General features: G+C 44.7%; 1 protein-coding gene and 1 non-coding gene across 2 annotated transcripts in view; one reads left to right on the top strand and one right to left on the bottom strand.

Moving 5' to 3' along the window:
• LOC120944095 (cytohesin 1 interacting protein) overlaps nt 1-24,519 on the bottom strand; it is a 67,837-nt gene that overhangs the window by 15,898 nt on the left and 27,420 nt on the right. Inside the window, exons 3-6 of the mRNA XM_040357930.1 lie at nt 14,724-14,778; nt 7,045-7,141; nt 6,206-6,299; nt 1,304-1,370 (exon numbers count right to left, since the gene is read on the bottom strand). Coding sequence (XP_040213864.1) covers nt 1,304-1,370; nt 6,206-6,299; nt 7,045-7,141; nt 14,724-14,778 — 313 coding nt within the window. The remainder of the gene's footprint in view (nt 1-1,303; nt 1,371-6,205; nt 6,300-7,044; nt 7,142-14,723; nt 14,779-24,519) is intronic.
• LOC120944582 lies at nt 2,458-2,589 on the top strand. The gene has a single exon (XR_005750443.1). It is a non-coding gene; the product is annotated as a small nucleolar RNA SNORA3/SNORA45 family (small nucleolar RNA).

Below are 24,519 nucleotides of genomic sequence, written 5' to 3'. Positions count from 1 at the left end.
CTGTGCGGCCAATGAGAGATGATCTCAAGTGTAAACATATGAGATCATCTCTCATTGCCGGCTCACACAGAGACAGCGTCCTGTCAGGGAGAGAGGAGACTGATCTGTGTCCCTAGTACATAGGGACATAGATCGGTCACCTCCCCAGTCAGTCTCCCTCCCCCACAGTTAAAACCCTAAGCAGGGTACACATTTAACCCCTTCCTCACCCCCTAGTGTTAACCCCTTCAATGCCAGTCACATTTATACAGTAATTAGTGCATATTTATAGCACTGGTCGCAGTATAAATGTGAATTGTGCCAAAAATGTGTCAAAAGTGTCCAATGTGTCCGCCATAATGTCGCAGTCCCAATAAAAATCGCAGATTGCCGCCATTACTAGTAAAAAAATAAAATAATAATTCTGTCCCCTATTTTGTAGGCGCTATAACTTTTGCGCAAACCAGTCGCTTATTGCGATTTTTTTTTTTTTTTACCAAAAATATGTAGAAGAATACGTATCGGCCTAAACTGAGATTTTTTTTTTTTTTTTTTTTTTAATTAGACTATTTATTAGAGCAACAAGTAAAAAATATTGTATTTTTTTCAAAATTGTCGCACTTTTTTGTTTATAGCGCAAAAAATAAAAACTGCAGAGGTGATCAAATACCACCAAAAGTAAGCTCTACTTGTGGGGAAGAAAGGACGTCAATTTTGTTTGGGAGCCACGTCGCACGACCGCGCAATTGTCAGTTAAAGCGACGCAGTGCCGGAAGCTGAAATTTCACCTGGGCAGGAGGGGGGTATATGTGCCCAGTAAGCAAGTGGTTAATGTCTCTTACAGTAAGCAAAAAAGTCCTTAAGGCATGCATCTAGTTCCAGCTTTTCCTAAATCTTACAGTAAATGTTTAAGAAACCAATGATAGAAACCATGCAATGTTTCCAAAGGCAATAATTATTAATATTATTATAATACAGGATTTATGTAGCGCCAACAATTTGAGCAGCGCTTTTAAAATATAAAAAAAGACAGTACAATTACAATACAATTCAATACAGAAGGAATAGGACTAGTAGGGCCCTGCTCGTGGAGTTTACAATCCAAAGGATATAAATCATTATTGGATTGGTGCTTTATCAGAACATTGCAGGGCAAAAAGGGACACACTTTCACTTTGTTTTTCAGACAATAGGCCCAGCAATAAATGTTCTTGAATATCATTGCTCCCACATTTCTCCCCTTTCCATAAAGCCTTGATGTTATAAATGTGATGGTGACCACAGATCACTTATCTCTGATGGATCCCACCAACGAGGAATTTACCTTTAGGAGCAGCAGTCTTGCTTGGAGTTCTGATCGTCTGATATCTGTACTGATTTCTGTTTCAATTCTGCAAACCAAAACGGTACATGTAAGACATTGCCAGTCCTAATTTCTCATCTGTTTTTGCTGTTAAAGCAGAACTCTGCTGTTTCGGATAGAGTGGGGCAAGCTCACCCCCTACTGTGTCTGCACTGGGAAGATCTCTCACCCCACTTTTATCACTTCTGTAATAGCACAGAGAATAACAAGCCTGGTCTCAATTCCACAGCATTGATACTCACTTTTTAGCTACCCCTGACTGCCCAAGCAAGGTTCAAAGTCAGAAGGGGTGGCATCTCCATTGCCCCTGGACTCTGACACCAGACCACCTTTGGTATTTAGGTGCTGGCTGCAACAGAGAAAGGGGTAGCAGTCAGGGCCGGATTCCAGACAAGGCCAACAAGGCCAGGCCTCGGGGCGGCAGTGGGTGCAGGGGCGGCACTGCAGCTGAGAGGAGAGGACACTTTCACTTTCATATTGGCAGTTACCCCCCGTCATGCGGATGGTGAGAGGAGAAAAAACAGAGGGAAGAGGAGGTGAGATAGTTCTTGGCAGCAGCAACCCCCCTCCCGGTTCTCAATGTCTCAGTGTCCTGCTGAAAAAGTCCCCCGGCGGATAATGCCCCCTCTGTACTGCGCAGGCGGGGGCGGCATTGAAGGACCTGGCCTTGGGGCGGCAAAGGGAGTAAATCCGGGCCTGGAAGCAGTAGCAGGGGGGTTGCTGGGGAGCAAAGTATCAGTGGGGCAAGGAGTTTCCTTTTAACATTATTGCTTTTCCCTGAATGTCAGTTTCCCAGATAGCGAGCTATTGAGCTGCAAGTTTGAAAATGACTTGCTAAGCTATTGCTAGACTTGCCAGGCTTCACAAGTTTGCTGCATAATTGCAGCAAGTCTGCATTGCATGACTCCAGCTCAACTTTCTTTGAAAACATTCTGTAATGCCCCGTACACACGATCGGATTTTCCGTCGGAAAAACCTTGGATGGTTTTTCCGACGGAATTCTGCTCAAGCTTGGCTTGCATACACACGGTCACACAAAAGTTCTCTGAACTTTCGTCCGTCAAGAGCGTGGTGACGTACAACACTATGACGAGCCGAGAAAATAAAGTTCAATAGTCGAGGCTAGAGTCACACCTCTGCACTCCTAGTGGCTTTGGTGTGCTAGAGTTCTCGAAGAGTAATTGCTGATGTTTGTTTAACGGTTGGTTTTCCATGTAGCCCAACCAGTCACCGATGCAGCAACATCTGCCCACCGACATTTGGCACATATGGCCCTGCAGCCTTCTGGGATGCATAGAGTTGCCTAAAATTCTGCTATTAAATTGACAATATCAGACAAATGCATCTTCCAGCTTGTTGTGTGTATTTTCAGAAGATGTATAATGTAAAAAAAAAATAAAAAAATAAAAAAAAAATAAAAAATAAAGTTCAATGCTTCCGAGCATGCGTCGAATTGTTTCCGAGCATGGTTCGGAATTTTGCGCGTCGGAATTGCTACAGACGATAGGAATTTTTTCCATCTGAAAATTTGAGAACTAGCTCTCAATCTTTTGTTGGCGGAAATTCTGACAGCAAAAGTCCGATGGAGCATACACACGGTCGGAATTTCCGTTCAAAAGCTCACATCGGACTGTGTACAGGCCATAAGTCTCCTGCAAGTTCTGGTTCAGTTGTGTTGTGCAATAGTCATCCCACCACAGGGGTCACTGTGGCTGAATTTCCATGCTGTAAACTTGCAGAGCTCTTGCTGTAGACTCACCACTGCAACTTTGCTCTTGCTAGAGACTTGCCACGCACATTTGCTACAAATTGGAAAAGCGTAAACTAGAATGTGTACTTCAAGTGCTCTGCAAGTATACAACTTGCCAGTAAAAATGCCACACTGCCACAAATTTGTGGCAAGTTATCCTTGCTATCTGGGTTATAGTGTATGTAAACCCTGACAATAAACCTCTCCTATTTGATCACTTTTGGTCCATTAAAGGTACTATGGTACAAAAGTCCAATGGAACCTACACACGGTCGGAATTTCCGTTCAAAAGCTCACATCGGACTTTTGCTTTCGGAATTTCTGATCGTGTGTACGGGCCATAAGTCTCCTGCTAGTTCTGGTTCAGTTATGTTGTGCAATAGTCATCCCACCACAGGGGTCACTGTGGCTGAATTATCATGCTGTAGACTTGCAGAGCTCTTGCTGTACAGTAGACTCACCACTGCAACTTTGCTCTTGCTAGAGACTTGCCACGCAAATTTGCTACAAATTGGAAAAGCGTAAACTAGAACGTGTACTTTAAGTGCTCTGCAAGTGTACAACTTGCCAGTAAAAATGCCACACTGCCACAAATTTGTGGCAAGTTATCCTTGCTATCTGGGTTATAGTGTATGTAAACCTCTCCTATTTGATCACTTTTGGTCCATTAAAGGTACTATTGAATGCATTTTGTTATATTTGTTTGATAAGTGCAATGACTTGTTTACTCCTAGGGTGACTATGCTGCTCGATACACAATGAGTAAACACTGTCACCCTAGGATTAATGGCAGGCAGGGCCGATCCTAGGCAGGGTGCACCCAGGCACCGCAGAGGTGGGGGCGCCGAAGCTCCAAAGTGTTCCCCTCCCTCCTCCTTGTCTGTGTCCAAAGATGCCACATATGCCCCACCCCTGTAATGTGCTTCTGCTCCCAGCGCACCCGAGCTACAGGGATCTATTGTACAAGTACTGAACTGACACCTGCTGTGGGGGGGGGGGGGCTCTGATGGGGGACACCTGCTGTGGGGGGGCTCTGATGGGGGACACCTGCTGGGGGGGGCTCTGATGCGGGACACCTGCTGTGGGGGTCTCTGATAGGGGACACCTGCTGTGGGGGGTTCTGATGGGGGACGCCTGCTGTGGGGGGTTCTGATGGGGGACACCTGCTGTGGGGGGGCTCTGATGGGGGACACCTGCTGTGGGGGGGCTCTGATGGGGGACACCATCTGGGGGGCTCTGATGCGGGACACCTGCTGGGGGAGCTCTGATGCGGGACACCTGCTGTGGAGGGCTCTGATGGGGGACACCTGATGGGGGGGACTCTGATGGGGGACACTAATGAAGACTTCTTAGGGGAGCATCTCTATGTTTGAGTCTAGGATCGGCCCTGATGGCAGGATTACTGGGTTAACACAGAACTCTCTCAATTGGTGATAACTATTTGTACTAGTTATGCTACTAGCTTTAGTAAATAGATAGGAAAGTATATTATATTTACTTGTTTTAAAACTTTTTTTTTTTTACATTTCTTCAGTTGCTTCCTGGATCGTGGCCTGGGCCATAATAGTGTTATACATCCCAAGAGTCTTTATAGGCATTTTTTTTCTTTTTTCCTAGTGGAGGGGCTTTCTCAGCTAAGCACACCCTCCTGCCTTCATGCCTGAGCTAAGGGCAGACTGATTCCAGGAAGTAAATGCTACACGAATCTGCCCTTACTCAAGATGGCTGTGGCTAGATATGTCAGAGGAGTGTTTTTCAAAGTGATTTCCCTACAAAATAAAGGATGGAGACATACATGGATGGGTGAGTTTGCTTTGAATATTAAAAATGAATTAAATAGTATGTTCAGTGTGTGGTGTTTAGACAGTTAAATTCTGCTTTAAAATAATGAATAAAGCTTGAAAAAAAAAAATGCCACCACATCTAAAAACTGGTAATGCCGCATACACACCATCACTTTATGTGATGAAAAAAAACGACATTTTCTGTGAAGTAAAAAACGACGTTTTTGAAACTTCAATTTTCAAAGACGAAGTTGCCTACACACCATCGTTTTTTCACAATGTTCTAGCAAAGCGAGGTTACGTTTACCACGTTTTTCCATTGAAGTTTGCTTCATAACTAGCTTCTGGGCATGTGCGGGTGTAAAAACTTTGTTTTAAACAACGTTTGTTGCTACACACGGTCAATATCTGTGAAGTAAAAAACAACGTTTTGAAAAACGACACATAAAATTGAAGCATGCTTCAATTTTTTTTTGTCGTTTTTCACAAGACATAAAACAACGTTTTCCCCCACACACGGTCATTTAAAGTGACGTTTTTAAAAACGTCGTTTTTTTTTCATCACATAAAGTGATGGTGTGTACGCGGCATGAGCTGTGCTGGGTTTTAACGCTAGATGCCTTGTAATGTGTGTATTTTTCAGGAGAGGTAGAATGCACAGACATGAGAAAATGTATTGTTTTCAAACCGGGGTGTCACACCAATGTACTAGACTGAAGAGTATTGGAAACAAATTTACCAATTAAAATTTCTCTTGTATCTGCTTTATTGTATCTGACTGCTTATCTCATTTCAGAGATGTGTCAAACCAATTGCCTTGAGGTGTGGACTAGCAGAAAGGTTTGTGCTGTCGTGTGAGCAGAAAATAATTCCACCACAGAAATGGCTAAGTCCATAATAGATGGTGGATCTGCTGACAGGGCAGAAAAAGGGTCTCTTAAAAATATATATCATTTATTTTCAAATGTATCAGGTAGATATAGGGGGGTATTTACGAAAGACAAATCCACTTTCCTCTACAAGTGCAAAGTGCACTATGAAATGCACTGGAAGTGCAGTCGCTGTAGATCCGAGGGGGACATGCAAGGAAAATAAAAAACAGCATTTTAGCTTGCACATGATTGGATAATAAAATCAGCAGAGCTTCCCCTCATTTCAGATCTACCCCTCAGATTTATAGCGACTGCACTTCCAAGTGCACTTTCAATGCAATTTCAAGTGCACTTTGCACTTGCACTTTGCACTTGCAGTTTGCACTTGTAGTTTGCACTTGTAGTGCAAAGTGGATTTGCCTTTTGTAAATAACCCCCATAATGTCATGTCACTTACCTGAGAAAGTTTCCCGAGGATCGGATAAGCTCAACAGTCTGCTGGTGGCAGAAGCCTTCCATGCTCACGCCATTGACGTTGGTCAGCATGTCCCCTGACAAAGCATCACAACATTAGAATTCAGTAAGCTGCCGTAATTACATACATAAAGTATTTTTTGTAATGAAGATGCGAGCATTATATCGAGGAGAATCATATGTAACTTCAAGCAAAAAGCTAAATCAACAAAATATGTTTACTAATTACCTGTCAAAGGATCTTGCTGCATTTGTAAATTCTAAAAGCCAATATAAAGGAATAGTAGTGGTAAAAATGCACTCGTGAGTTCAACCAATCTTGTTTTTTCGGGTACAGTTCCCCATTAAGGGGGCGTGACAAGGGGTGTGTCCTATGACTTCATACTTTTGCTGATAGGTGTCCCTCATTCCCATCTCAAAAAGTTGAGAGGTATGATTTTGTTCTGATTTATATTAGACATGTGCACACTGAAATATTTTGTTTCGGGAATTTCGTTTTTGTCCGAAAAATAAATTTATTTAGTTACTCCCGAAAATCGTTTTTATTGATTTTGTTTCGTTAAAAAAAATGCATTAGTCCGAAAATCTGAATGAATTAAAGTCGAATCTGTCAATTGAAGGCTTATGGTGTCTGTCGAATGTTCTAAGAAGATTCCACAAATCAGCTAAACTGTACAACGCAGCATTCGTACAATTCCGGTCCAATGTTCCTCCTGCAAGCTATAGTAGAATTCTAATGTTGTATGACTAGTAATAATTAGCTTTCCTTAATAAACCTTTTCTGATTTAAAAAAATAAATAAAAAAAGAAAGAAAAACTTACCTGCTTTCAAACCAGCCTTGCTGGATGGACTGTTTTCATGTACTTTGCAAACATAGGTCCTCATGTCTGAGCCGTTTTCATACTGTAATTTGTACGTCTAAAAAAGCAAACAGTGGCATTTAGTTTATAGTCTTGCCCATTGAAACCCATAATTACCTTCATTTTCTAACATGCTAATGTGACTGCTACAGCAAATACAGAAACAAAACTATTGGTTCAATGTTAGACATGGCTCAATGTAAAATCTGAATTTTCAAGTTATTGTTTTTTTTTTAATAAACTTTTGACATAAACAACAATATAATCTCATAATCATACATCAGTTGTTTATTTTATATCTGTAGCGCTACCCCCGGAGGAGCCATTGTTTGATTCAGGATCTACTCTCTTTTGGCTTAGCTCACCCCTATTTAATCAGCTCGAACCCTTCCTTGACACATCAGAAGTTTGGTGAATGAGATATTGTGACCTCTGCTGGGCTGGGGTCACAATAGCAGGCACACAATGCAACAACAATATGACAATAAGTTACCTGAGGTTATGGACCATCCCTCCAGACAAGAAAATACACTCCACACAATGGATCTCGTTAAATGTATATATAGTGGTTTACTGTATATATATATATATATATATATATATATATATATATATATATATATATATATATATATATATATATATATATTCATATATAGGAAGACATAAGGAACTCAATAACTTCAGACATAGAGTTTTTGTTTTGACATAACCACTATTGACAACAGTAACTCAGTCTGATCCGCAAGGGCCCTTGCTGGAGTCAGTGATGAACGTGAGTATGAAATAATCATCTAAACCTAAGGGGGTACCACCCTGCTAAACTCGAGGTCAGTCTAGACTCGCGAGCGCCCCTAGCGGGCAGTCCTGCAGCTTAGTCAATTTTCACGTAGCGGTCGGTTGGTGCACGTCAGAGTTTGTAATCCACTGGCAGTAGTTCGAGGAAAAGGATTTTTCTCAACAAAATGTCTATGGTAGTAGATTATTGCGAGGTTGCTCACTCGTCTGTATAGCTTACTTCCGCAAAACGCTGGAAGCGTTTAACTAGGCCTCTAAGTTTTCAGCTGCGAGCCAACACAGGTACGTGGCCTAGAAACTGGGCTGAATATTTATAACAACCAGGAGAAGTCAAACTGAGCAGGTGCTCTCTCACCCAACAGGCCGGCTCGCCTGATCCTTTCCTCAGACACACCAGATCCCGGACGAGGGTGCTCCCCTGCTTCGCTTGTCAGCTGGGCTGCCTCTCCAATCCCTGGAACACAGGCTGGTATGGTGAAGTCTTGCCTCCGTCTGGATGGTGGGTCTCCCAGTCAAGCTAGGCTCAGGCTTCTGGCCTAACAGTGGAGTTCACTCTGTCCACCGTTCCGCACAGGAGAGAAGCTGGTCCAGAGAGAGAGAGAAAAAAGCGCCACACCACGCCCTTAAGTAACCTCCTCCAATGGCCTGAGCGAAGACGTCACATCCTTCTAGATGGCAAAGCATTGTGGGAAATGTAGTCCGTTTCTCCGAAGAGTCTATGGAGTCCATGTCTCCTGCTACTGGTAGTCCCGCAATGCATAACTTCCTGACAATTGTTCAACTTATGTACAATCTTGAATACAAGTCCAGCGGGGATGACCTGTCTTTAAACTCTAACAGGGGAGGCCTGCTACACACTCCCCCCACTCAAAATCTTTGGTCCCCCAAAGAGGGTGACAGTATGCATCCTGATACATGCTTTCAAAGTACAAGCGGAGAAAAAAAATGTGTTAGTATATACAAGGCACTAAGCGTGGTGCATTACTCCTAATGTTACTCAGAGCAAAACAACTCATCGATTGACACAGAGTGGACAAGGGGTCTTCCCACCACTCTTTGGGTACCGGTGAATAACCCCATCCACTGTTAGCTAACACAAGGGTATTATATTCAGATGTGCCAGGGGGTGAGCAGGGGCTGACCTCCACTAAAGTAGCAACGGGAGGATCGTTTGAAACACTTGATCTTTTTGAGGTAAGGATGGTCTCCTCAGAACACTCTCCCAATGGGCTATAAGTCATTCTTTTCGGAGGGTGGATAGCCCTCCTCTCACTGGGTTCCTCCACCGTTGATGAGCCAGGGAAAACAGGGTCTATTTCAAAACTTTGGGGAGCAACGTTATCCTCCGATTCAGACATGACTGGTTCCTTATTCACTGAATCGTTCAAATTTACATCCAGCGGCCCTGGGGCCTCCATGGAATCCTCTGCCGAGTATAAGTCAACATCTTCTTCCTGGCTCTCGCTAAGAACATTTTGTGGTATGAATTCATGGGCTTCTGGTCGAAGTGCCCCACTACTGGTCACTTCAGATGAGGGCAGGAACGAAGCATCAGGTTCTGATCGCTGGGAGGACCATAACCACTCTGACCCTATTCATTCATCTGTGGACTCTTCATCCTCTGAGTCTGGATGTGGGACTTGAGATCTAGTGGCTGGCCCAGAGGACTTGGGAGCGGAGTGCGAATCCAGAGAGTCAGGGGTCGAGGGTAGCCGGACAGCTTCATTTAGGGGTAATAAATGATTCCTGTGCCAAGTTTTGAGGGGTCCCACACTGCCTTCAGGTCGGACCTGATACACGGGGAGGTCAGGCAACTTTTTACATATAATGTAGGGCTGTGACTTCCAGCGGTCAGCCAGTTTGTGCTTCCCTGGCACGCCCAAGTTTCTGAGTAAAACTCTATCCCCCGGCTGTAGGTCCTGAACTCGAACTTTCAAGTCAAAGTTTCTTTTATTCCTCTATTCCCTCAGTTCAGAACTGGCATGCGCTTTCTCCTAGGCCAATTTTAGGCTCCTTCTCAAGCGATCCACGTAACCTTTGTGGGAGGCCACAGATGTGTGGTCTTAAGACAATCCAAAGGCCAGGTCAATAGGTAGCCGAGCTTCCCGCCCAAACATCAACCGGTATGGGGAATATCCGGTCATGTCACTCGTAGTGCAATTATATGCGTGTACGATAGCTGTAATGTGTTTTCCCTAATGTTGTTTCTCCTCTGAGTTCAGTGTCCCCAACATATTCAGGAGAGTTCTGTTAAAACGTTCGGGTTGAGCATCACCTTGGGGGTGATAAGGGGTAGTTCTAGTCTTGTCTATGTTCAAAAGCCCCAATAACTTTTGTATCAAATTGCTCTCAACGGGGGGCAACCCGTAGTGGACGAAGAACTTTTCTACCAGGACCTTTGCTACTGTGGAGGCTTTTTGGTCTTTAGTAGGGTATGCTTGGGCATACCGGGTGAAATTGTCGGTTACTACCAAGACATTTCCTAACCCGCTTGAATCAGGCTCCACGCAAAGAAAGTCTATGCACACCAATTCCAACGGGCCTTGGCTTTGGAGGTGGCCCATTGGGGCAACTTGACGAGGTAAAGTTTTTCTTTGGATACATCGGAGGCAAGAATGACAATATCCCTCAACTTCAACCCTCATACCGGGCCAGTAGAACCTGTCTCTGACCAACTGGAAAGTTCTTTCGGGGCCTAGATGGCCATGCTGGTCATGAAGTGCGGCCAGTGCAGTCTCACGGTGTTTTCTGGGCACAAACATCTGCCTCCTTCCCTCTGGGCCATCAGAGGGGCCCCTTCGGTAGACCACCCCTTGATGGAGCTGCAATTTGTCCCACTCTTTATGTACCAGCCGTGCTTCTCTTGGAAAATTGGTCAGGAGCATCCTGGGGTCCCTTTTTTTCCAGAGCCTCCAGTACCAGGTTACCCAAAGGGTCTTCTTTCTGGTCTTTCCTCAGTTCCTTCTTCGTTAACTGTGGTAAGTCACCTTTCTTCAATTGGGTTACATCGCAATAGTACTTAGGCACCCCTGCTGTCAGGATCCCGATCTCTTCAGCCCGGGACCCTCCTTTCATCTGTAGCTCAGTTCCCTGGCACAGTGCCCGCACTCCTTCAGAGGATACTTGAGTCCATCCTTCTCCTGAGGCATTCGGCTCATGAGGTCTTCTGGAGAGGGCGTCAGCATCTCTGCTTCTCACTCCTGGGCGGTACTTCAGACCGAAATTGAAACTCAAGAGGGCTGCCAGCCATCGATGCCCTGTCGCATCCAACTTGGCATTGGTAAACAGGTAGGTGAGTAGATTGTTGTCGGTCGTCACCTCAAATTCAGCTCCATATAGATATTCTCTTAACTTATCCACAACAGCCCACTTTAAAGCCAGAAACTCAAGTTTATGAGTGGGATAGTTCTTCTCAGATGGGGTCAAACTCCTGCTCACATAGGCCACTGGGCGTAGACAACCGCTGTGTTCTTGGTATAACACTCCCCCTAGCCCCTCTCTACTGGCATCCACATGCAACTCATAGGGTTTAGACGGATCTGCGTAGGCCAGAACCGGGGCAGTAGTTAAATTCTTCTTCAGTTTAACGAATGCCTCTTCACACTCTGAATTCCACTGGTCACGGATGGACTCTTTGGGTTTTCGAGGGCCCATGTGGGGTTTCGCTGATTTTATAGACTCAGAGGTGTCATCTTCATCCTCTGTCTTTAGTAGTTCGTTGAGTGTCTTTGCGATGTTTGCGAACCCCTCAACAAATCTCCGGTAGTAGGAGCAGATTCCCAGGAATGACCGCAACTCCGTCACATTTTTGGGACTAGGCCAGGAGGTAACTGCCTCCAATTTCTCTGGATCCGTAGATATCCCCTCTGCAGAGACTATGTGTCCTAAGTAGTGAACAGACGACTGATAAAACTGGCACTTTTCTCGGGACAGCTTCAGGCCTTCATCATGTAGCCGCTTCAGCACTTTTTCCAATCTCTGCTCATGTTCTTCTAGAGTCTTCCCGAATACGATGACATCGTCCAGGTACACCAACACCTCTATCAGATTCATGTCACCTACAGTTCTCTCCATTAATCACTGGAAGGTGGCTGGGGCACCCGATAGCCCTTGAGGCATGCGGTGGAATTCAAAGAACCCTATTGGGGTAATGAAAGCAGTCTTTTCCCTGTCTTCTGGGTGCATGAGAATCTGATAATAACCACTCTTCAGGTCCATGACACTGAACCACTTAGCCCCAGATAGGCTCTGCAGCGCATCCTTAATTCGAGGGGTAGTGTATTGGTCAGGAATGGTTCACTTATTGAGAGTTCTGTAGTCAATACACAGCCTTAGAGAACCATTTTTCTTTCTCACCACCACTATGGGGGAAGCATAAGGACTCCTGAGTGAGTGAGTGAGTGAGTGAAAAACTTATATAGTGCTGCACATGCGAACTGAATCGCCTCTGGGATTCTCGAATGGTTCCTGTCCTTTTTAACTCTGCCAGCTGCTCCCTGAGATCTTCTAAGTCTATTAGGGGAACTCTTCGGACCTGTTCTCTGAAAGGTTTATCCTCTCTCAGTCGGATCCTGTGTGTGGCGCTCTTTGCACATCCAACATCAAATTCCGTTTTGGAGAAGATCTTCTGCCACCTTCCAAGTTGATCCTCCATTCTTTCCTTCCACTCTGGAGAGAGTTCAATGCCATCAGGCTGGTGGCTTTCCTTTGAGTCTTCTGTCTTCCTCTCATTCGCCAGATCTGAAGGACCGACAGTGGTGGCCTGATGGACCTGGCCCAATAGCACTCTGGCTGGCATTTTCACAGGGTTGTTGGTGGGGTTCCGAATGTTAAAAAATACCCGCCCATGATTCTTCTCCAATACTTTCAACGGGATCACCTCTGGGATCACTTCCAACCCCTCTGAAACTCCAGCTGGGTTTGGTTCAAGAACAAGGAAAGGGCCCGGCTGGGACCAGGTAAGTTTCACGGAGGCCCTGAGGCAAGTTACCTCTCCCGGCTGGAGGGTTCCTTTGGATCTTCCTATCCGCCAGATTTTCCCTACCCCTTCCTCGGGGGCATTTCTTTCCATCACCAGCTGATGGAATACCCTCCTCAGCATTGGGTGGACCCTTTGAATGGAGGCTTCTGCCCCTCCGGTGAGAGAAGCCAAAAGTTTTCAGACCAAAGCTGTGTTGGTCCCTATAATAAGGGAGATCTTGTGGGCCTCTGGGGGCAGACTATTGCCAGGGTATCAAAGGTCTCGGCGGTCCCTTTAAGTGAGGAGTCAAAAGTCAGGCGAATTGGTAGATACCCATCGTAAGGGAAACTCTGAGTCCCAATGCCCCAAATCTCTAGTTCGTCTAACTTTTTTAGAGGCAGGTGAGAGAGGTATCTGTCATAGAAGTCTCGGTATAAGAGAGTTACTTGGGCTCCGGTGTCCAGAAGAGCCCGGGTGTAAACCCCTTCCACTTGAATGGGCACAAGAGGGGAAGGTCCCACTAAATTCTCAGGAAACCTCCGGAAGGTGGTTCTTTCCTTTTCCTTGGTGACTCGGACTCTCACCCCTCTTCTAGGGGGGCTCCCATTTGACCTCTGCCGGCCACGTGAACGGGAGTTTAAGGGTATCTTGGGAATGCATCCCTCCTGTCGCCCTTTGTTTATATTTGCCTTGCATGTAATTGGGTATTATTTGCATCGTAAAACTTCACCACATTCATTAAGCTCTGGAGAAAAATTCCCTTAGGGCTCTTTCACATGAGCGGCTCGTTCAGGTCAGCATGCCAGTTTTTTTTGCGGACCTGAACAGGCGCTCCATGCTCCTCTATGGAGCCGCGGATGTCAGCGGTGACATGCCCGCTGACATCCGACCCGCTCCAATCCGCCAAAGTGTGACGGAGGAAAAACCTACTTTTCCATCCGTATGGCGGATCAGATCGGGTGAACACGGACATACGGTCTGTGTTCATCCGATCCCCCCATAGGGGAGAGCGGAGAAAAGACAGAGCGGTCCCTGCACAGTGTGCGGGGACCGCCCTGTCATCCGCCGGCTCAGCGGGGATCAATGGAGCGATCCCCACTGAGCAAGTGGAGGTTCACTGTGAAAGGGGCCTTAGAAATTGTAACCTCCCTTGCAAAGCGAACAGCTTATTTGCCTTTAATAAATCAACCCCACGATAACTGTAAAGAGATTCTGTAAGGATTTAATTTATCAGACCCCCCCCCCCCCCATGATAGGATAAAGGTTCCCAAAGAAAGCTTTTTGAATGCAGTGCTAATAGAGAAGTTGCATAACATCCATCCTCTCTTATCTCATGTTTCATAACCAGCTTAAAGCGGAGGTCCGTTCAAAAAAATGATAATTAAAAGTCAGCAGCGCTCCCCCCTTTTACAAGAAGAAACCGAGGAAGAGAATCTACCGCGGAAGATGAAGAGGCAGATTCGGCACATCCGCATAGCAACAGCTATTTAGGGTAAGTAAAAAAAAAAATGTTTTTCATTTGATTTTTTATTTGATTTTTTTTGATTTTTGGTGTAAAAAAACATTTTCAGGGTGGAACTCCGCTTTAAAAAGCAGTGTTTTTCCATTGATTGCCCACACACTGTGTTAAGATCTAAAGGGGAGCAGGTTTGAATCCTTTTCACAGATAAAGATGTTTTTATGCACTGATTATTATAGATGACAAAACCAAGCCAGGACATTCTCTGCATGCTCCTGAAGCTTATTAAGTGATCCTTGATTCTTGGCATACCAAAAATATATTCAGCTGAAGGGCTCAATGCAAACTCTTGCTCAACGAAGCATCCAAATATATATTTATGTGACTGGCAACAAAAAGAAAATTGATGTTATTCTATATTACCTGAATTTCAAATCCAAATGGCTCATTATCTTGTTTTGCAATAACCACTATTCTCCTGAAATACAAAATGAAAGAGAACTAAATAAACAAGCATTTAAAGTAACTAAATCGTTACACTCCAAAAACTGAAATGTTTAGTTTTGTTAATAGCAAGTCAGTGATTTACAAATAGAAATTCAATCTACTGCAAAGTATTTTATGAAGACTTCGCAAATGTAGAAAGTGCTCAAGGTCTTCCCAGCAATCCATGTCATCATTTCAAAACAAACTATTATTCATAGCATGGCATAGTTGTGGTTTCTCACATTAAACTGTCAGGGAGACCACATTGAATCCTACACTACATGCGTGTTGTTCAGTTTAACACTTTTATTTTGGTTAGTTTTCTTTTGTTCAGATTACTATCGCTCAGGGCTTTTTTCAGCTGGAACTTGGTGGGACTCTGTTGTAGCTCCTGAACAATTTGAGGGCCATAGTTTGGAGACCCCTGGTTTAGGACAGCCTTGGGGCTTAACCTGCCTGGCGCTATTCCCGAGTCTGGCTCGGGGTGAAATTTTTGTGCTGCGATCGGTAATCCCGAGCCAGACTCGGGCTCGCCTCACGGCATCCACAGGCACAAGTTACTTACCTTGTCCCTGCATCCTGCGATGCATCTCCGCTGTGTGAGCGAGCTGTGTCCTCGCTCGATTTACACAGTGTCCCCGTGTGCCGCCGATCTCCGTTCCTTGCTAAGTTACGACGCACGGGGGCGGAGAACGGCGCCAAATTTAAAAAAGTAAAAAAAAAACATTACATACAGTATACTGTAATCTTACAGATTACAGTACTGTATGTAAAAAAATACACACCCTCTTTGTCCCTAGTGGTCTGTCCAGTGTCCTGCATGTACTTTTATAAAATAAAAACTGTTCTTTCTGCCTGCAAACTGTAAATTGTCCATAGCAACCAAAAATTGTCCCTTTATGTCAAAAGTGATTTTAGAGCAGCTAGAAAACAGCGATAATAAATTTGAATCACTTGCAGAATTGTGCGATAGCGATTTGTGGGGAAATTCGTCATAAAAAAATAAAAGTAATGACAGCAACAAATCTGCAACTGAGCGTTTTTTTTTATTTGATTACATTATTGAATCATTTTTATTATAATTACATTATTATTTGTTATAATTATTTATAGTTATTTATTATATTATAATTTATGATTTTGTTTTTCAAACTTTATCATACCCGGGATGTCTACTAGACTCTTGTTTGGACAGATTTAAGTGATTTATTCCTAAGAATTGCAGGCCTACAATATAAAACTCAAAATTTCCATGCAAAATAATTGTACCGCTTTCAGCACCTAAAATCTGAAAGAATCATACCGCCTATGATTACATCTGTAATCATAGATGTAGCAATGCAAACATATGAGAGGCAATATAGTTTGGGTAGTTAAAGTAACATACTTGAGATAAATATTGCTGTAATAATTTAGAGGTAGCTGTCCCTTTAAGATACTCCTTTGCTATAAGCTTTAGCACAATAGTATCTCCCAGAAGATATGGTAATATCCACATGGTATTTATAATACTACAATTGTTATAGATGAAACATTAGCATTAGATCTTCCTATAGAACTACAAGTGAAGGAATGACTACTTATCCGTTTTTAGGTATCTCTATGCAGGAGATTGAATGTCCATGGTGCAAGGTGTTCAAGGCATGAAGGTAGTTCCCAGCAATGCTATTGTTGTAGAAGGAAGTCTTAGCAGCAAAGCAGTAGTTGTTTCCTGGAGCGGTGTTCCGGCAAAGGGAGCAAAGACAGCAGCATGTGTAAGATAGCTGAGCTGACAGGCTACGACTGACAATAATAGAACAAAGACTGTATCTCCATTAACTGCCTTTATAGGCAGGAGATCAGGTGCAGTGCATTTCAAACAGGGCGCCGTGCGCTGTGCACTTCCGCGTTTCGGCTATGTATTAGCAATAGGAACAGGTGCACGGAGCAAATGTTACACTGACTAGTATTCCAATGTTTCTCTTTTATTTCCCTCACTCAACTAATGTGACCCCAGTACTGATGGAGAGGTACAGGGGAGGGGCAAACAAGGCTTCTGTGTAGGTGCCCAACGTCCTCCTTATCAACCAATGGCATCATTGGTTGTTACAACACCAGCAGCTAGAAGGTTGTAATAGTGCACAATGAAAACCAGAGGCTTGATGTAACTATAAAAGTCAGGTTTCATCCACCTGCTGGCTTGCAAGCAATTTTTGGGCAATTTTTAGGCCAAGGCACCCCTGCAGACACCTGAAGGCACCCCGGGGTGCATGGGCACCATGGTTGAAAAAGGCGGTCCTAGGGTTTCCAACATGGATCTAGCCAGTAGTGTATGCTTCCCTAGGCCTGGCTAAACTCGTGCACCCCCTAATTTAAATATAAGACCCACCCCTTCCTGCCAAGGCCACACTCCTTGTTGTTTAAGACCCTCCCTGAAATTTTCGAGTGGGGACACTAGCTCTGAGGGCCTGGGGGGGGGGGGATCTCTGCAATAGGACAGGGATGGTAAAACATTAACTGACAGAGGGTATGACCCTCCCTTATTCTATCGAAAATTAAAAAAAAATAAGTGTTGCCTATAGTTCTACTTTAAGCACAAATTTCTGATAATTTTATGGAGAGGACTAAGAAGATATAACCATGCCAATGGTGCAGCAGAAAACATATAGCACAGTGAGGAAAGTTTGTGGTCCAGGATGATAGGGCAGTCAATATTAGAAGCCCCCCCCCCCCCCCTGCAAAGTGCTGCCCTAGGCCTGAGCCTGGGCCAGGATACAGTGTTGGATCTAGCACTATATTGTACCTTCATACCACTAAGAATTTTTCAAGGAATTCACTATAAAATCTGTTTAAGTTTTGCAAGTCATCATATGCATAGGATATTTAAAGTACAAAGCACTAAATCCCGTTATAAAATGCACAGCTTGGCAGTAAGGCTGATAATCCACATGAGAATTCAGCTCTGCAAAACTTGTATAGCCTGCTTTGTGACACAATGGTTTATACAGATATTCTACACAGCATACCCTATTGCAGATTTGAACAGATTGGGATGACGCAAGCAATGAGAGTAATCAGTAGTAAATTCAGTTGTAATTGATGTAAGAGCTGAAAACTGGTGGGTGATGGTGACTTTTGTTTTGACTAAAGTTCCGTGTTAAGGCAATAGCAGGTGTCAGGGTGTGCCCCTTTGGAGGTTTCATTTCTTTCATTTACTAGTAGGTTCACTGAAAGAAAAAGTTTACATTTTATTGCCACTTGAGTTTAGCCAAGGCATATCAGGTTATGGAAATTTCATAGACTGAAAGTAATGTAACGCTCAAACTGCATTCCTCTAAGTCCTGTGTGTTCTCCTGCCAAGTGCTAAATGAAGTACGGACAATCCAACATGGAAGCCACTTATATCAGGGTGAACAGAAAGCATAAAGGGATAGGTTTTCCAATATGCCCATTTGATTGATACCCCAGGTACAAAACGGCTGTCCGGATTGGGGAGTTTGTTCCTTTTGGCAAAGTACAATTGGCATAATAGTAATCTGAACCCATAAATGTAACACTTAAAGTGGAACGCCAGCCAACCTTTTTAATTTTTAGTTTTAAATAGACCGGAGAAGGGTGAGAAACTCTGTCATGTTTTATAGGGTTGTCTGTGATCCTGTTGGAGGAATGTTCTCTCAATTTCTGTTGTAAATGCTTAACTTTTCCAATGCCCATGCTGCTTGTATGTGCACCCTACAGTGCCGGCCCAAGACATTGTGCTACCTGGGACCAAGAATGAAATGCTGCCCCCCCCCCAAAAAAAATCACGCCAACCAAAAGGCCCCCACATTCATTATTTTATATCATGATAACTAAAGGGGACCCGTCATGGCTCTATACATGTATAAAGGAGTATAAAGAGGACCTGTCATGGCTCTATACATGCATATAGGCATATAAAAGGACCTGTCAGTCACTTTCCACATGTTGCAGATAGTCACTTACGTCACCTGCCATACGTTGCGGATTGTCACTTGCCACATGTTGCAGATGGTCACTTACGTCACCTGCCACACGTTGCGGGTTGTCATTTGCCACATCACATGCCACACGTTGCGGATTGTCACTTGCCACTTCACCTGCCACACGCTGCAGATTGCCACCTGCCACACGCTGCAGATTGCCACCTGCCACACGCTGCGGATTGCCACCTGCCACACGCTGCGGATGGTCACGTGCCACATCACTTGCCACACACTGCGGATTTCCACCTGCCACACGCTGCGGATGATCACTTGCCACATTACTTGCCACACGTTGTGGATGGTCACGTGCCACATCACTTGCCACACGTTGCGGATTTGCAACAGATTTTGTCACTTGCTGTGTCCCAGAATAAAGGCAGGCAGCAGAGAGATGTTGTAATCTCTCTGCTGCCTGTAGCTGCAGTGCACAATGAGGAAAGAACTGTCGTGATGCAGGGCGGGCAGTGAGAGATGACATCATCTCTCTGCTCCCCTGCTGCTCACTCGCTGATTGACACACCCCCCCTTCAGTATCCTGCCCGCCCGCTCCTGTCACACCAGGCTCCTCACAGGCAGCGGCGGCGCTCATTTGCTGACTGCTCGCCACCCCACCCACCCCCCCCCCCGCTTTCAGTGTCCTCTCCGCCCGCTCCTGTCACCATTAACAACAGCGGCACCGGGCTCCTCACAGACAGGGGCGCCGCTCACTCGCTGACTGCTCCCCCCCGGCGAGTGTCCTCTCAGGCAGCCCGGTGCCGTGCTCCTCACAGGCAGCAGCGCCGCTCACTCGCTGACTGCTCCTACCCCCTGCAAGTGTCTGGTGCTGCGCTCCTCACAGGCAGCGGAGTGGGCTGGCCGGCGTCAGTATGCTGCCCCCCTAAAAATGCAGCCAGGTACCCATGGTACCACCCGGTCCCATCATAGGGCCGGCAATGGCACCTTAGCTTCTCCACATGGCGAAATCCTCCAGCTAGAGGCCTAAAGTAAAATGGGTCACCCAAGGGCCAGATTGTTTAGCCAGTTTCCGGCCCAGACACTCAATGCAGACCTCCATGTCTGCTACATATGCAAGGATGATGGGCTTGAGGCCCTTTTAACTCCATCCCTCTGATCCATATCCAAGCCAACTGCTCTTTATGCCTGGAGCACACTCTCACGCAGGGCCCTACATTCTACATGTGGTTACAGGTAAAGGCTCCATAGGTCCTGCCAAACATCTGGGGCCAATGGGGTCACCAATTTCATTGTGAGGTTCTTCTCTCACCGACCTCTTCCTTTAACCACCAACAGCTCTTAGGCTGATCTCACAAATTCTCCAGGTATTGGCTGTACATAGTAAATTACATCTTCCACTCTGCACATCACTAAGCATTACTCGGTCATGCATTCCACCTCCAAAAGGCACCCCAAGTGTTCTCTCACACAATTATTAGGTGTTTCTTCTGTTTAAAACTCACATTACTAAGAAAACTGACCAAATGCATCATTAGGAAAATTTCCATATATTGCCAATAGCATAACTACCAACTGTCCCTGATTTTGAGGGACTGTCCCTGATTTCGATAAATGTCCCTCTGTCCCTCATTTCTGCTCATCTGTCCCTCATTTTCGTCTGAGCTATATAGTTGTATATAAAATGCACTTTTTATCAATCAAAAAGTGTTTTCCAGTGCTAAACCTTTCATCTGATTTCTAAATTGCTGCATTTGTACATTCCAAAAACCAATATAAAGGAATAGTAATGGTAAAATAAGGACTTGTGGGTTTAACCAATCTTGTTTTTTTGTAAAATTCTCCTTTGAGGGGGGCGTGACAAGGGGTGTCCTAAGCCTACATACTTTTGCTGATAGGTGTCCCTCATTCCCATCTCAAAAAGTTGGGAGATATGCCAATAGTGATCTCCCATATTTAGCAGTTCTAAATAATGGGATTTCAGTATATGGTCACCTTATGTAGTGCTATAGTTCACATGCAGTACTGTGACGCTTGTACTGTTGCTTTGAATCTTAAATTCCTGACACCCACTTCTCTATGATCTCGGACTTACTATGCCTTCCCTCAGGGGAGTGCAACCTAGTAACACCGCTTCATGATGACTTCTCACTTCTGGGGAGCAACGTCGCACCCTGGACAGGCTAGCTACATGGCACTAGCTCCCAGCTGCATAGTGACTGAGGGCTCATTTGTCTTCCATGCAGATCTCATTCCAGACATGCTGGGGTCATGATGTAAATACCGTAGGAGTGCCAAGATGGCAACTTAAATCTTGCTGGATTTCAGTTCCAATAACAGGCACTGGCTTTTCCAAGATGGCTGACTGGAGCCCATAGCAGTGAACAATTTAGACCCCAATGAGTTCCTGTTAGCTGGGAGAAGTGACACCGTGCCATCTTTAGGTTGGCAGACACACTGCAACATTACAGTTGGCTACATGCCACCACTCTTTTGATGACAAATCCTTTGCTGAAGTTGTTGCAGGAACCAAACCTTTTGATAGTGTCAGTCTCTCTTGGTGTGCTCAGTAGTTCATGTCACTGACCTCCATGTCAGTAAGGGAAACAGTAGGGATGTAGGGGTCGGCAGGAGGAACCACTGAGAGCACCAGTGGATACAAGAGATTTACACTTTTGATAAGTGTAAGGCCCCGTACACACAACCAAGTTTCTCGGCAGAATTCAGCCAGAAACTCGATGGGAGCCGTATTCTGCCGAGGAAACCGGTCGTGTGTACACTTTTGGCCGAGGAAACCGACGAGGAACTCGTCGAGCCAAATAGAGAACATGTTCTCTATTTCCTCGTTAGTCAATAGGGAAACTTGGCTCGCCGAGATCCTCGGCGGCTTCACAAGGAACTCGACGAGCAAAACGATGTGTTTTGCCCGTCGAGTTTCTCGGACGTGTGTACGGGGCCTTAGTTTCTGGAAAGATTTTAGCAGAGCATGCATGTTTTTTTTGTGCATCGGAATTGCATACAGACGATCGGAATTTCCGACAAGAACTTTTCTTGTGGGAAAAATTGAGAATTGTTGAAATTCCGACAGAAAAAGTCAGATGGAGCCTACACACGGTTGGAATTTCCGACCAAAAGCTGATATCGAACTTTTCTTGTTGGAATTTCCGATCGTGTGTACGGGGCATTCCAGAAGAGATCCCGTCCCTGAGTAGCAAGGTCGACCCACCTGTCAGATTTTTCATTCAGCCCCAACATCAGGTACTTCATAGGGAAGCTTCATTCATTCGAGTCCCCAAAACATAAGTGATCCTTCCCAGTTCCCACCATTCTTCAGCCAATTTTTGTAATATTATTTTGCTTTGGCTATGATATATTGGATGGGCAGTGATGTGCAGTAACACACAGCAACTAATCATCAAGTCCGTCATCTCCAAGATTCTTAAATGTAATTTGGCTGTTATGGGTTACAATACACCTTTTCCTGTTAAATAACTCCAATCTTTTATGAAATCTGAAAGATGTACGTTTCTTCCCCGGAGGTCTATGTTCTGCTCCACTGCTCTGCACACATATAACTTACACTTACTACTTAAGGATCATCAAGTATTTCTTTTAAAGGGTAATGGTTTCTCAATTCAGTCTTCATCATTTGTTATCACCAAGTACAAGAATTGCAGGTCCATATTTCAAATCACAATTGCATAACCCACACCTGAGGAGGTTTACTTAAAGTGGACCCAAATCATACCATTAGATTTAGATCAAGGGTGTTTACATGTTGTATCTGTCATCTGGGTCTATTCCACAGAGTCTGAAGCTACAAAGGCAGCGAGCTGGGGCAGTGAAAACTGAAGAATCAGTAAAACAGAAGATTCTGCTTATGCCAGCACCCACGATGCACTGTGGATCACATGATTCTAAAAATGGCAACTCCAGGTCATGTGACCCGGAACTGTGGTGCCATAAGATCCATTTTTCATCCATGACAGGTATGTTTTTTTTTCGGGATTAGATTTTTTAAATTAACCACTTGCCAACCACTGACTATATACGTCGGCAGAATGGCACGGTTGGACAGATCGACGTATATATACACTACCTTTAAGATGCGGCATTGTGGGCGTGTGCGCGCCCGCCGCAAGCTCCGGGAGTTAGACCGCGGGTCCTGCGGATTCGATTCCTGGCGGGAGTCCCGCGACCGTCTCATGGAGAGGAAGAACGGGGAAATGCTGATGTAAACAAGCATTTCCCCATTCTTCCTAGTGACAGGACACCGATCACAGCTTCCTGTAAACGGGAGCAGTGATCACTGTTGTGTCACACACAGCCCATCCCCCCTACAGTTAGATAACATCCCTAGGACACACTTAACCCCTTCCCCGCCCCCTACTGGTTAACCCCTTCACTGCCAGTCACATTTACACAGCAATAAGTGCATATTTATAGCACTGATCGCTGTATAAATGTGAATGGTCCCAAAATGGTGCCAAAAGTGTTCAATGAGTCCGCCATAATGTTGCAGTCACAATAAAAATTGCTGATCGCCGTCGTTAATAGTATAAAAAAATATATATTAATAAAAATGCCATAAAACTATCCACTATTTTGTAGATGCTATGGGCCAGATTCACAGAAGAGATACGCCGGAGTATCTACTGATCATAATTTGTGATTCACAAACAAGATGGCTTTTGGCTAAGATCTGACAGGCTTACGGCTTCGTTACACCTTCGGATCTTAGGCTGCAATACTTTGGCCGCCGCTGGGTGGAGTTCGCGTAGTTTTCCAGCGTCGGGTATGCAAATTAGCTTTTACGGCGATCCACGAAGGTTTTCGCGTTCGTTACGTCGTCGCTAGTCGTTTTTTTCCGTCGCAAAGTTAAGGCTGCTTTTACATGGCTTAACTTTAGACAAGCCATGTTAGAGTATGGCCGTCGTTCCCGGGTCGAATTTCCAATTTTTTTTTTTTTGTGAAAGACGTCCGGGAATACAAAAGCACGTTACGCACGTCGCCGTTCAAAAAAATTACGTCACTTCGCGCAAAGCACGGCAGGAATTTCAATGAGCGTGCCTAATTTAAATGGTACACGCCCCATTTTAATTAGGCGGGCTTGCGCCGGACGCCTTTACGTTACACCGCCGTAAGTTTACAGGCAAGTGCTTTGTGAATCAAGCACTTATGCTGAAAACTTGCGGCGGTGTAACGTAAACGGGATACGTTACGCCGCGGCGCAGGTACCTGAATCTGGCCCTATAACTTTTGCACAAACCAGTCAATAAACGCTTATTGCAAATTTTTTTACCAAAAAGGAATACATATTGGCCTAAACTTTTTATATATTTTTGGGGGGATATTTATTATAGCAAAAAGTAAAAAATATTGCTTTTTTTTTTTTTCAAAATTGTCGCTCTATTTTTGTTTATAGCACCAAAAATAAAAACCACAGAAGTGATCAAATGCCACCAAAAGAAAGCTCTATTTGTGGAAGAAAAAGGACATACATTTTGTTTGGGAGCCACGTCGCACGACCGCGCAATTGTCAGTTAAAGCGACGCAGTGCCAAATCGCTAAAAATGGGGCAGAAGTGGTTAACACTGCTAGCCTACCCTCTCTGCCAGTGTGTGATCAAAACAAACCCAATGTTACAGATTGGATCTGCTTTAAGGAACCACGATATCCCAAAATAGAAATGTGGAAGATCTACTAATAGCGTTCTGTAAAGTTTGAGGCCTCGTACTCACGACCAAACATGTCTGCTGAAACTGGTCCGCGGACCAGTTTCAGCGGACATGTTCGTT

Source organism: Rana temporaria, chromosome 6 (assembly GCF_905171775.1).
Source record: "Rana temporaria chromosome 6, aRanTem1.1, whole genome shotgun sequence".
NCBI lineage: Eukaryota > Metazoa > Chordata > Amphibia > Anura > Ranidae > Rana > Rana temporaria.
This window is presented reverse-complemented; position numbering and strand designations above follow the sequence as displayed.